The 14,866-nt window shown below is 42.7% G+C and overlaps 1 protein-coding gene across 1 annotated transcript in view; it reads right to left on the reverse strand.

Annotated features, from left to right (window-relative positions):
* zgc:92140 (uncharacterized protein LOC447854 homolog) overlaps positions 1 to 14,866 on the reverse strand; it is a 29,463-nt gene that overhangs the window by 5,359 nt on the left and 9,238 nt on the right. The window contains exons 2-3 of the mRNA XM_053887677.1: positions 8,891 to 9,020; positions 462 to 547 (exon numbers count right to left, since the gene is read on the reverse strand). Coding sequence (XP_053743652.1) covers positions 462 to 547; positions 8,891 to 8,981 — 177 coding nt within the window. The 5' untranslated portion in view covers positions 8,982 to 9,020. The remainder of the gene's footprint in view (positions 1 to 461; positions 548 to 8,890; positions 9,021 to 14,866) is intronic.

Raw genomic sequence — 14,866 nt, forward strand, 5'->3', positions numbered from 1 at the left:
AAGAAGATGGGATGTGTACCGTCTTATTTGCATACTCTGTGACAGCAACTTCATTCTTCAATTGATATTGTTTTATACAAACAACCCAATGTAACTGCATGCACAGTTATGAATATTTCTTTTTTGAAATGTGCTTTAATTTAGAGTAGTGGAGTAATGTCATCCAGCAGAGACGTTTATAGGCAGTGACATGATGGAATTTCAAACTCAGGCTGAGGCAGAGCACTCCACTGACTGAGGAGAGTATTCTTCAAACAAAAACACATCCGCACACATATAGCTCCACCAGCCATTAGTGCAGCACTGTGTGTATTTGTGTGCATTTCCCCTGTTGTGTCTGAGACAAAGGAAGTGTTTATGATATCAGCCGGCTGACGTAGATGCCTTTGGACGTGAACACGCTTGACTTGAGATGACGGACAGGCAGGTAAAGGTCAGTGTTGCTTCAGAGTGCATCTCACCAGGTTCTCCTGGTTGCGCACGTTCACCCGGTTCTCCTCCCCTCTCATGTACTTCACTTCCTCCACTCCCTTCAACTTGTACTCATCTGAGGAGAGAAAAAGATGGAGTTTCGGTAAAAGGCAGAAGAGACAGAAAGGAGACGAGTAAACAGTCTTCAGGAGCCTCCCACACAGGGCACACTGACCACATCGGTTCAATCTCATCCTTAATATGAGCGAATTGTCAGACTCAAACCTGCAGCAGGACTTCAAGCATCATGTATCGCTGATGGGACAGTTTCAGAAGAGAGGCTTGTACTCATGCAAATATCCACGACACTAGTCCAGGGGTGAGGAAATGAAGTGAGATGCTCTTCCTGGATCAGCTTAGCAGCTTCATGGAGAAGCTTAAGGAACTTAGCAGCAGCACAGTGGAAGTGACACTCTTAACACAATCTTGAGAATATTTTGCAGCCTCTCCGCCTCAGCACGGCTCAGATCACAGTCACATTTGAAAGAAGATGCCTCCAAATGAAGGCGATGTGAAATTGATTTACCGCTGTGCTCTATCTGGAGAGTAAGAAAGCGTTTTTATTTCCAGCAAAATGGACAAAAGAAACATCAAGTAATAGTTTCAAGAGATTGAGGTGGAAGACAGTGGAGAATAAGGAGGTTGTTGAACATCTGCAACACAGCACACTATAGACAAAGATAGATAGACATTTTAGCATAACGAAATAAAGGAAATAAAATACAGAATTGTTCACAATTAAGTTGAAGGGATGCCACAAGCCCTGGGGATTCTCAGAAATAAAGTAGCACCCAAGCAGCCACCATTTCCTGATCCCAAGCACTTATCAAAAAGGGTCGTGTTGGGCGACTAAACCAGTTCAGTCATCAGGCATGAGGCCTGAAGTGAGGACAGAATGTGATTCAGATCAAGCAGAGGCAGATGGTGCTCACTCCTGCTCCCCACCTCAGCACAAGTCACCAATAGTCAACATGCAGCTGGTGTGGTTTCCTTTGCAGGACACACTAACCGGCCACATTCCTGTGGAAAATGTCATCATATTTAAAGTTTGCTCAGTGATGTTCCTGGACCAATTGGTGAGAATAGCCATCACTGATCTCTGTAACCCATGATGGCTCAAACAGATGTAAGCCTCTCTAAACCCAACTCACTGTGGCATCAGGATTTGCTTGTGTTCACTGTTAATGCAGGTTAATTTTATCTCCAGTAATGGAGCTCTAAGGAATGTAGAATGTTTAGGGACTTAAACGGGACCAACCATTAACACACCAGTGGAAGCATCTCTACTGTTGTCCAAGTTCAAAATGTTATTACATATTTAAATGCTGTGTTCTGTCAGTTTGATTTTGGGGTTAAATTAAAAGTGCTTTGCTACGACGAGTGCGTGTTCTCTCGCAGTTCTGTTACTATTCAATGCAGACAATCTTGTCTATCAAACATATATCGTGGCACATTAGTGGCAGCAGGTGTAATACATCCAGTGTCAACTTTAGTCTGGTTTAGTTCAGACTAAACCAGACTAATAATTTATAGATAATGTAAATAGATAATGTAGTCTTATTTTCTTTTATTCATTTTGTGTTGTGATAAATAAATTGCGATAAATTGTAAAATTGCTTAGTTTCCAAAGACATTTACAAATTACAAGCCACTATTGTAATAATGAAAAAAAAAGCCAGCTGTCACTCAGCAAGATGTTTGAGTGTACAGCATTAAAATCAACTGCAAAATCCGTCTCACCTTTCCCTGACACCACTCTGTCGTAGGTCTCTGTACCGCAGCACGTCGGCTCTCCCAAACTGCACTCTCTAATATGCTCTGCTGCTCTGTTCTCCACTGTGCCGTCTCTTTTAAACAGTCTAAAAGGCACAAGTCTAACTCTAGTTTACGAGTGATTGTGGAGAAAATGAATGAAGCGCAGCTTCCATGTTAACAGGGACATGAAGGAGGTCACAGAGGTCATAATAAAACCGAAATAAAGGGAGTAGGAGAGGAAATAGTGGCCCCAAATCACACAAAGAGCAAAATTTACACACAAAACTACTTTGCATAATGCTACAAATCAATACCAAACTCAGAGAGCACCACCCTATTGTTTCATTCAACCTGGCGTTCGGTAAGGGAGTCACCCCTTGCACTCGTGGCGACACATTGACTGACTGAATAAACCAGACGCAGTTTCAACACAAAGCATGTTATCGGCTGAATACTTTGCCCACAATATATCAGCGTTCTGTTGAGATTCTACGAGCGGGACTTTGTCACCAGCGGATTCATTCCACCCTCCCTCTGCTCTGACCTGCTTTACTTGAGTGTTTACAAAAATGCTGACTCAGAACAGCAAATTAATAACTGCAGCAATATCGAATGACTCGAAAGAGACGATGAAGAAGCTGGCGACAACTCCCAGACCAGAATACTTGTCGAGCGTCTGATCGAGGAATGTAAACGAGTTGTGGCAAAGCTGCTACCGTCTGAACATGCCGACACAGACGCACACATGTTAATAACTCCACACAGCCTTCCAAAGCTGGATTTAGATTGTAAACATGAAACACATTTCTGCAGCAGCAACAACACCATTATGGAGGGTTTCCTCTGCTGCCCTCCACAGTCATGAGGAAACACAAAAACATCTCCACGTGTACATCCTCCACACCTGCTTTCAAGAGTGATGTAAAAATGTCGTACGTACAACCAAACTGGATCAAGAAACTTTATTTTATGGTGACTTTTACCATGAATAGAAAGACTGATGCATCAGAGATGGGTGGATCACTGCGACCCAGCTCAACTGTGCGTGTGCTACAGCCACTGTCACAAGAAACGAAGAGGGGGATTTCGTCACAGTGACGCTGCTGTAGCTTTTGGGGGAGCAGGAGGAGAAGTGTGTCAGCGAGACAAGATGAAAGCCAAAAACCTTCTTCTCTTTGATGTGCAAATTTAAGGCATTTTTTCCATAAAAAAGATGACAATTATTCTTGCATATTTGAAATTCCAGACCATGTTTGGTTCAGTGTTGGACTAGATGAGGGCAGTTCACCCTCAAAAGGAGTCACACATGTTAGGGGACAAGCCCATTCATTCACTCATTCATACTGCTGAGTCCTGGCAACCAAGGGGAGCAGGGCACTGCCATTTGTCATGAGGCAGAAGGGGACAGGTCGCCAGTTCATCACAGGACAAACGGAGACCACTGACATATTTATTTTCAGATAAATATGTTTTCACTTTGCTAGTAGTTGTTTGTGGACTGCTGAAAGGAAAGTGGCATCTAATGCAAACATAAAACCAGACACAGAAAGAGCCATGACTGCGAGTTGTGGGAACAACATCTGGCTTCCAGGACGAAGTCAGCACTGAAAATTTAATTTGACCAAATAAGCTACAACACATGTGAACAATAAATTGAACTGAGATCAGATTAAAAATGGCAAAAAGAAAGTCATATATCAAAGAGGAGTATCATCACATATGTGTGTAATGGAGGAGAAGAAGGCAAGATGGAACAAGCAGACATCAGAGTATCATTGAAATGAAAGGGAAGCTTCATCGGACTGTAGTGCCATGATGAAAACTAAAAACTAAAAAGTGCTTGTAAGTACCAAGTCTAGACAAGCCACCTTTCTGTGAGGACATTTTGCTTTGTGAGAACATTTCATCCTGTCCTCACAAGGTTTCGAGGAAACCTCAGTAAAAGTAGTTCATTATAATTGGGAGCCAGTTTGGTTCAGAGTCCAGGCTAAAGTTAGGTTAACCTAAGGTTAGGTTAAAATAGAGACTCAAACATGCGTGTGTATGTGTTCATGTTTAACCAAAATTTGGAGACATTTTTCAGATTATTAACCAGTAGACCAACCAGCTTGCCAACTGGTGACAAAAATGCACTGAAACCCAGGGGAAGAGAAAGATATTCCCAAATCAGAGCGCCTGCAAAGGAAGCAAGTCCATCGACATCCAGAATAATTTGAATTTCCTATTGTTGGTGGTGGGATCCTAGCCAGACGGGGTAGTTATTAAGGGCTTTTTTTGGTTGACACAACGGAATGCCACACATCTACATTACATGCTCAACATTTCCTCCTGGCTCACATGGAAACAAAGCAAATACCCAGGGAAGTCTGATGTGGTTTTGTGAACGACCCTCAAATGTTGACACAGCCCACAACTCGGCTTCTGTTTACGTGTCGGGGAGCCAAATATGCTCATGTATACACATATATAGCAGCTCAGGGTCCCGACTCCAACCTCCTCCGACTGTGCTAATTACACACATCAATGGAAGAGTGCTGTTGTGGAGAGTGTTGCTATTTTTCCTTGTCGTCCTCCACTGTTTGTGTAACAGAGATCAGCCTTTTCCGGTTATTGTGTGTGAGAAAGAGCGAGACGGCGGGCTGTGGAGGGGGAGGGTTGGGTTAGTGACCAGAGTTTGACATAACTCGCAGCAAATTAATCTAGGACATACACACATGTACCGGGGCACAGCACTTAGCATGCTAGCACGTGTACAAGTTGAAAACTAGCGACCCCGTGAGCACGTAGCCGCTTGCTAAATCTCAACGGATGTGGTGACGGAGTGACCGTCTCTAGTGGGAAAGAATGACTCCACAATTCATGACAATGACCAGGACACTGACGCAAGTAGAAGCAACATAGATGGGATGATGACAGCAGGAAGAAAGGAGGTCGAGGGAGTTTAATCCACACTTTCCATGTCAGAGGTCACCACTTTCTATCCGGTCACACTATATCATGGAAACAGTCAGTCAGTCGGACGGACGACCACTTTCAATCTGATCGCGAGCACAATTAAGACGAACGAGGGAAGAAGGAGGTGAAAGGACGCAGGGCACTGACCTAATGCAGAGCCAAACCGAAAAGGAAAGAGCTGCAAAAAGAAACAGTGGGAGACGAAGGCAGGAAGAGGAGGGGGGAGCACCCAAAATAGAAAAAGAGAAGAGGGCCTCAAGGAAGGGAAGAGGGGATTTAAACGTGACCGAGAAATTGCAGTGAAAAAAGGAAAAAAATAGGGCTACGATGTAAATGATCGCTCTCTCTCAAGGAACACACTGATCCCTGACTTCTCATCGCCTGCCACATTCTGATGCTCCCTTAAAACGCACAGGGGTGGGGGGGAGGCGAGTTGCGGAGAGATACGAAGGATCACAGAGCGAGGTCAAAGGAAAGCAGTGATGGAAAAAAAGGGCCAGTGGGAGAGGGAAAGAGAGAAGACCTCCTGTGGAACGTCATCTGCCACGTCCCACCGCCCACGTGCAGTCATCGCAGAGTGTTGCTCCTAATTCTTAATCCCTGTTAATCCCTTCATCCACCCATCGACTCCCTTTCTCTGGCTTTCACTCACAGTTCCGTCCCTCACTGCACAACAGTCTGCCAAATGACCCTACAGTCGGCCGGCGGTGACTAAACATTTGTGCTCTGATCAAATTATCAGCAGGTTACCGTAGGTCACGGCTGCGTCACCTATTTTTAGAACAAGGCGAATTCCCTTCCCTGGAAATAGACATTGTTGGTCATGGCAGGGTTTTGGGGCTTATGGTCTGAGAATTTACCAAAGCTGACATTAAGAGAGGATCCATTCCAGCACTAAAGCTAGCGGGATTATCATCACAGAAATTTCCTTCTAGCACAGCAGTCAATTTGTTCCTCAAAGTCTACCATTATATCCCCACCCAGAGGAAGCTACTTCTTTCTGCAGTCTCTGTAGACACGCTGTCAAACCAGGACATTAGGAGACAGTGATGTGTAGCCAGAGAGACGAGAACTTATCTGAGATCGAGGCGGTGGACTGGAAACACCAAATAGAAAATATGATGTGAAGCAAATTTTATGCTTTCAAATTTTTTTCTGAGGCCAGTGAGGAAGAAAACTATCATTATTATCATTATCAGAGACATGTCAATACTCATGTCTGGGTCCATTTTATATTAGGCCCCAGAACTAACCATTCTACAATGACGCATTTGTTTTATCACAATTTCATCGAATTTTATCTCACAATCCTTATTTATATATACTGATCTTTGATCTGATTGTTAAAGGTCAGTTCATGCCTCAACACTTTATTGAACTCTTGATTCCCTCTCAACACTTTGAAATGTTCAAGACAATGGTGATCACAGTGTAGACTTCCACTACCACAGTAGATTCTTACACTCAACAGAAGATCTGTCTTGACGCCTCACACACAAAACCCATTCACCAACCAAACCATTCAACCATTTCCCCCAGATAACTACTTTCAAATTTGATCTCGAGTCATCAAAGTGAAATGTCAACAATAAAAACAGTGTTGGACACAAAAAGGCAGATGAAAATCCCAATTTTGGATCTTGAATTACAAGGGTTGCACTGATTTTCTAGGCCAACACCAACGTTGTTTACAGACTCCAACAGGCCAACACCAACTTTTGCTGATTTCTCCCTGGATACTAAAATACACATAGCAAAAATAACTTTACAATTTTTCTTGTTTTTTCTAGCATTAAAACAATCTGTTAAATAATATCAGATAAAACTATGTACACTGACACTGTACAAAAAAAGAAAAAAGGGCAACCTTTCAAATGTCAGAACACAAGACAGTCACATAACCCAAACTGTTCAAAATAAAATACAATAATAATTAAGATAATGAGGTGCCGGTTAAAACAAGAAACAAATGTAAAAAACACTTGACAAACACAAAAAAAAGTTAACAAAGAAAATGACATTTTTCAACAACGATCAAACCTCCCTCAACTCCAAAATGTAAGGTCTGATTTAAATAATAAATGAGCCGACGATTTTTCAGTGACTTGCTGAATACCAGTGTGTCTTGTTCTTTACACACAGAAGGATTTCTGCTGCGTCACCTAACAGGCGGCTCATTTTGTCATCCACCACAGGTCCGACCAAGCTACACAAGCGCTCAAGATCCACACTAGTTAATGAGACAGGCAGGTAGTTTCCGGCAAGCATGGCAAAGATGGTTCGCTCCAGCTGGCATTAGCCTGGATAGCCTGATGATAACACCCACACACAGTTGAGTGGTTTTGGAGTGTGTGGGTGTTTGACCACAGTTCATTTCATTGCTGAAAATTTTGCAAATTGCAATTCTTCTCTCCACTTCCATCACAGAGAAGTGTTCCAGACATGGTGCCCGGCTGACTCACTGCCTAGCTCCGGTGCTTCATATAGGGTCGGATCTCTCCCTTAAGAAAGGGAACTGCGGTTTTCTGGGCAAATGTTTGTTGCCAGTTTGTCGCATGAATTGCAAAGAAGGGTCTTTGTATATAAATAGCAATACTGGCTTTTAAAAATCTGGATAGTTCCGTTAATTTCAATCGGCATGATTTACCACATGTTGTGTTTTTATGCTTAAAAGGAAAACAGTCGACATCCAGCACGAAAGGGAAATTTTAGCCCACGACAACATCTTATGTCTGTAATTGAAACGTAAATTTCACATCAATGTTCACACTACAAGCCCCTTTGTGCATTTCAACAGCTGGAGCATGGTATCGGTCAACATTAGAAGACCTAGCAGTTTAGGATTTGGAAAAGTCCAGATGTGACATGCATATCAAGCTGGACACTTGTCTATCTTACTCCAAATAACGCTCACAAATATTTCTTCTCTTCAACCCAAAATGTTCACTAAAAAAAATTATATATATATTATATAAATAAATGTATTTATTTTAAAAGATGAGGCCCTGAAAAACAACAAAAGATTGAATACTCATCTGCTTTTGTGGTTACAATAATTTAAATAACACAATGGCAATAAAAGATTTAAATAACGAATGGGTGTTCCCACAGTCACGTCGTTCTTCTCTGGATGAACAGCGATTATTTCCCTTTATACACTTTTGTCACGCCTTGATCACCCGGATGACATTATCAGAACCATAAATAGTCCAACACAAACAGCAAAGTGATCAAACTGAATAACAACGTAACATAAACCTCCCTCTGCAGGGAATGACTAAAATGACTTGGAAAAAAATATCCCACTGGAGCCACATGTGGCAATGTTCCTTGTTGATGAGCCATGTTGCATGATAGAATTGCATTTTTGTCCCTCATGAAGAACAAGAACCAGACATGTGAGAACACAAGCTGGGAGAGACTGAGGCACCATGCATTGATGGTCATATCACTGTTCAGACAGCCTGATCACTCTTCTCTGTATTGTGTCATGAAAACTGAAAATAATTGCTTCATTGCCATTCCACTCCTGTCACCTATAATGTCAACATGTATAACTAATAAAACCACTGTTGGCTGTAAAGCGGCATAACACTCAGGATGATGATGAGCCTTAATAAAGAGACAGAATTTGGAAGGACAGCAGGGTCAACTGGGCTTTCAGTTGACTCGAGCACATGAAGATGAGCTGCTTGGAGAATACACTGACCGGAGAAGAGGTCTCCATTGCTGTAGGCTTTCCCGCGTCCCTCCTCATCATTGGGCACGGCGGACACCTGCTTGGCCGAGGTGCAGCCCATGACCTCACACGCTGACGCTTCTCGTCATCGCACACTCACCTGCGGGGAAATAAGAGAGACAGGTTTGATGCATTATTATAACTCAGCTGAAGAGGCTTCATCACAGCACAAAGTACTCTCGAGCGGTTGTAATTTTCAAGGTCGTTTCAATAAATGGATAGAAGAAGTGATGAATTCCACATGGATCAAACATTATATTGCCATCCAGGGAGATTTCATGACTGTTGGATTCAAGCCACTCACTTCAGTATCAAACTTTCCCACCAATGTTGACTTTATTGTTTTTCCCTTTTCTGCTGGACACTGAAGCAGTGGACAGATGAAGATTACAAGATATTGTGAAGGAGCTACAGTAGATGAAGAAAGAATACAAACAAGCAAAAGGAAAGAATGATGAACAAGAACAAGATGATGAACTACATGGAAAAAAACAATAAGAAGAAACAAGAAGAACAACAGGATGGATAAAAACAAGAACAAAAACAAGAAGAACAAAGCTGATGAAGGACAAGAAGAATAAGAGGACAAATAATAATTGATTAATAACAGTTGAGGATTCTAATATTAATAATAGATTAAGAATAAAATGAATAACAAGAAGATAAAATACAGCAACTGGGAAGTCAACAAAATTAAAACCAACAAAATTATTCAACTGTGGAGCTCTTCGTTTGCGAACCAAACAAAAGCACGTCATTGACTGTATTAAATGTTATTCATTCCTCTTGTGTTCTGCCTCTTCTAAAAGCAACAGTTCAGAAGCAGTCAGCGATGAACACAAACCAATACATTAACCACTGCGAAGCATCGCCACATGTTGTAAGAGATTGAATCTGCTGACATGTTCTTTCACCAATCTGTTGGTCCAATCATCAAAATGGCAAAACAAATGGGGCATAATAATTATTCTGAGAAGCAGCACATGAATCTGTCACGCCTGGCAGAGCCACTGCCGGGAAGCTGTGACGGTTAGCGGCTGTCAATCACGCACAGTACCAGTGCCATTACACTGTACGGGCTCCATGTCACTCACACATGACACGCGCTGTCTGCGACACAGTCTGTCTGACTGACAGGGCGCACATAGGCACCACGATTGCCCATCACACAAATGTAATTCACAGAGACAGCTTATGAGCGCTTGGAGGACAAGTGTCAGGTGACAGAGATATTTTCTTCCTGTGGTGAGTCAGACGCCGTGTAGTGGGCGGAGGTGATGGGGTGAAGAAAAGGTAAGACAGGTGGAATGGAAGACAAGATGAGAGAGAGAAAGATGTTTGCAGCTTCAAAAGACCCTCACCTGCCCTCACTCCCTTCCACCCCCGCCATCATGTTAGCAGTGTTTGAAGATGAGACGGGAACTGTGTTTACAAGGGAGGGCCGGCACTCAGCATCAGGTGCAGCAGGGACGTTCAAACTGGACGTGAGCGAAGGTGTACGAGCAGATGGGGAGGGCTGGAGGTGCTCGCGGTGTCAGTCTCCCTATCACATATGCACTTAACAAAGGCTTGTTTAATAACGCAGCGCCTCAGTGTGTCACATGTCTCTTAAGAGCTAAGGAAGTGGGACCCTCTCAGCTCTTCTGTATAAATGACAATAATCTCTGGAGCTGGAGCCGAGCCCGCACAGAACTCTCAAAGGGCCTGCAGGTGAGAAGCGACTCCAGCATGGAGGAGAGAGGGGCACTGACGCACACACTCACTTCGGGATTTGGGCTTCTTCATGTGCAGTCACCTGTGGCTCTGAGTCTAGAGAGCAGCTTATCAGCCAGTTCCAGGATTCCCGGGACTCAGCCCGCGAGCTGTCTAAGCCCAGAGACAACTCAAATTTGGCTGCCGCTCATCAAAATGCAGAGCCGGAAGTTCTTAATTCAGTGGCAGGCATGATGCTGGAGAGACACCGCAGGCAAGACTCCCAAACTAATCTTATTCAGAATTATCGTCTCAGTGAATGAAGGTTCTGGGTTAGTTTGACATGTGACACGTTTAACTGAAGACGACACGTGAAGGGGGGGACAGCAAGAGAACTCAACGCAGAACGCATGTCAACGCAGAATTAAAAATGACCCAGATTAAGGAAACACCAACATCTAATGCGGGCAAATCTCCAGAATAAAGTCAGTTTTGAACAACATCTGTTTGACTTATACATAATGAAACAACTATTCTGAACGAGGGCTTCTTAAAATAGACTCGGCAGTCTGGACCTATTGTTGTGTGACAGATAATGCCGGGGTTTGTGATGTTGAGAGCTAAGCTGCAATTATTTGGGGAACAACTGAGCTGGTGGTGGACGCTTGTAATGTCCAAAATATCCATAAATATGCCTATCTCTGACAAAATAACCTTTGAAAATAGACAGAGCACACCAAACAGGACATTCCCTGGTGCAGACAAGCAACATCTTTCAAAATCAAGCACCCAGAACCTCTTTATGTCTCGGAACAGGCTGCAGTCCGGGTACGACTGGACTTGTTTTTCGCATCATACTGAGTTAATGCTGGGAATCATGCTTTCAAGTCACTGCTTCTTCCACATTTCCCAGCAGGGGTTGCCACATTAGGTCAGCCTAACTTGTTCATCCTCTCAGATGATCACACCTCTCTTCTTCCTGTCATCCTTTTTCACATACTAAATGAAAAAAACAATTTCCTTTGGTAATTCCACGTCCATTTTGTTCCCTGTCTATCCAGTCCACATGTGCAAACCATCCAAGTCTGGCCTCCAAAACTGTGTGCACATGAGGTGTCCATGTGATTTGCTTTTTTCCAATCTGGTCTGCAATTCTGCCACCTCTACTCTGTTTGGTGTCTTCTACACCACACACTATTTGCTCATAATCTCTGACCTACAACCATGGTGTTCCTCAAGGTTCAATCGAAGGTCCTCAATCATTTAACTTCTGTTCCCACTTAGACAAACACTGAGTCTCATTACTGAACCAATCACATGACATGTCCTCACTGAGTGCGTGTCTAGCAGTGTTTATTCTAAATCAATATCTGAATGTCAGTAAAACTGGGAAATAAAGGAGTGAAGGAACATAGCAGCTGATGGCTTCAAAAGAACAGGAGACAAAGGAACGATGCATAAACAAGGCATTTCCTTGCTACACGTGCCACACACTCACTCCAGGTCAGATGTTCTACTTCTGGATCTTTAGTAAAATTGTATCTTAAGAATCATTTTATAAATAAACTTCAATGTTGGATATTTTTATTAATAGTCTATGCAATATATTAAGAAAACATATTTGTGGAAATCAGGATTTATTGAAACATTTAAGTAAAAATAAAATGTATTCATTCATATTTAAGTTGCATTTTTTACGTCAGTATTTTTTAAAGATTATGTTTAAAATCTAAGTTTTCACTGATGCTCTTACGCATGTTTCAGCACCAGACCTGAAACCAGACAGACATGGCATGAATAGCTGAGAAGCCCATTGTGATCCAGGCAATAACGTTTCCTCATCACACATCTATGGAGCAGCAATTGTGCGTGACTGACGGATTGCACCTTTTGTATTTGCTGTAATTTGATGAAGCCTTGCTGTTCCATAACTTTTTTTCAGGGACAAAATTCACATTCTACGTGACTGAGAAATCAAACCAGCAACACAGTCATACTGATTAAGAGACCTAATTTCAACACTGTTGGGGTGATATAAGCGTTTACAGACTTCTGCACTTCTGCACTAAGACCGTTTTACTGTGTTTTAGGAAATGAGCTGAGTTTCGGAGCCATAAATCCTGAGTCAGTCCGCAGGCATGACTACAGTGGGTGTCGCTCAGTGCTGCGTTTAGCTACTGGAGTGCAGGACCCTTGAGCAAGACGAGTGGAGAATGAGTGTCAAAAGTGAGTGAAGAAGTTCTCAACAGTAATTGTATGCTGCAAACACCACAGTCACACAGTTCTTTCTGTTATGAGCAACTGGGTTTTAGCAATGCAGAGAAGGTCTAGGGCCCACTCAGCTACACGACCCTTTGACTGAGGCCCTAACACAGTCCCCATGGCCATTTCAGCTGCCTGTCTTGCACATGAATGACTCATTGTGCAACTTTTATTTCCTGCCCGTCTCTGTTAAATAAAATGAATCATTACTGGAATCTGAATCACATTCTTGTCTTCAGTCTCTCGCATTTTTAGTCTTCTGGTTTTTATTAGACAAGTTTGGATTATAATCTCAGCCTTCTACAATAACAAAACGGCTAATGTAAATAACATTCTTAAGTGGTTATTTCTAATTGAAATGTGACAGGAATGCTAGTCCTGCTGGCGTAGTGAGTGAAACAAGATAAATCAAACACTAGCCCAACATGTACTTTTCCACGCCCTCCAGTCTGGGTGGAGGGTTGAGGCTCCGCCTTGGATCAGCCTGCATGAGAGGGTGGGAAGGAGCCTTCTGAATTTCAGTCATTTACACGTCGTTCAAATCAATGTATCATTGTGTCAACAGTTTTGTCTTTATTATTAATAACCTAGCCTTGATTCTCTGGAAACAACTTTTACAGATAATATTTTCCTCCTCACACTACTGATTCCAATGACTTTTAAAGTACTTCCATGTCATGTCCAACAAAAGTCATGTTTATTCAGGACTATTATTTATTTCTTTATAAATTTAGTCTGAATTTATTTCGTGTTGCAGCTCCGTTTTTCAAATCATTATTTCTCACATGGAAAATTCATAGTCAGTCCAAGAGTCTCATGACTCAAACACGGCCATTGGCTTGAATTTTCCCATAAGATTTTGTCCAAAATGGCAGCACTTGCACGAAATGTCAACTACAGTTGACATATAGAGCAGACGAAGAAATGAGAAGCTGTTATTAAGAAAGACTTTGGCAAACACACAGGCTTGTTCCTGCCTGTTGACTTGGACCGGAGAGCTTCTCCCAGTCGTGTGAACAGGCCTCCTTTATAAGTCAGTTTGTGAAAGGCAGGGCTGAAAAAAAGGAGTGCGATGGGAGGTGTGAGTGTATATGCTTGCATAAACACGAGCCGTGCACACAGGCGGAGCAGTGTGCAGTGCCAAGGTTGCTCAAACACAGGGGTTATGCCAGAGGCAGCAGAGGAACCCAAGAGCCAGAAAAACCTGCTGAGCAATCGAGACAGAGACGCCAGGGAAGTCCAAATCAGACGGCATTTTTTGGTTTACAAAACATGTTTCAGTGTGTATTGCTCATTCACTGTATTATGACTACTCCAAATTCGTTCGTGCCTATTCAGTCTCCCATCAAGCACTGAAAGATTTGACGACGCAGCTTCAGGTAATAGGTGAAACTAGGCGTCCATCAGAAGCATCAAAATAAGGGATGAAGAGGCGCCATGACGGCACGCCAGCCTGAAGGGATGAAGTCATGCTTTTAAAAAGGTTCAAACAAAAACAAATTAAGAGAGACTTTGTGTGCCAGAGCTCCTTGGCTGCACAGACCTGACTCTATATGAATACCTCTGTCCAGGCACCAATTGATTATTCAGTCTCTCAGCTCAGATCAAGTTACAGTTCAGGAGCATTGCAAGATAGCGATATATATATATATCGTGGTGCAAAGACTAGAGCTGGACTACTGGGTGTCCACTGAAACAGGAGAGCTGCTGGAGAATTTCCCATGTTTTATACTAAATAGGTCTACTGGTGACGAATGCTCAATAAAAAAAAAACTCTTTGAAGTTCTTTTGCCCTTTTGAATCAATTCTCCACTTCCTTCATTTCCACAGTTCATCCCCACATGCAGCTACGCTTCACTGGAATGCAGTATAACTAAACAAAAGAAGAATAATGCATGGAAGTGATCACAAGAACCAGTCTGTGACGGCGGTTACATGCAGAGCGTAGCCTGACTGAGGCTCGATTAAGCCCGCTGAGTCCAACTGCATCAA

This window comes from Synchiropus splendidus, chromosome 1, assembly GCF_027744825.2.
Source record: "Synchiropus splendidus isolate RoL2022-P1 chromosome 1, RoL_Sspl_1.0, whole genome shotgun sequence".
Taxonomy (NCBI): domain Eukaryota; kingdom Metazoa; phylum Chordata; class Actinopteri; order Syngnathiformes; family Callionymidae; genus Synchiropus; species Synchiropus splendidus.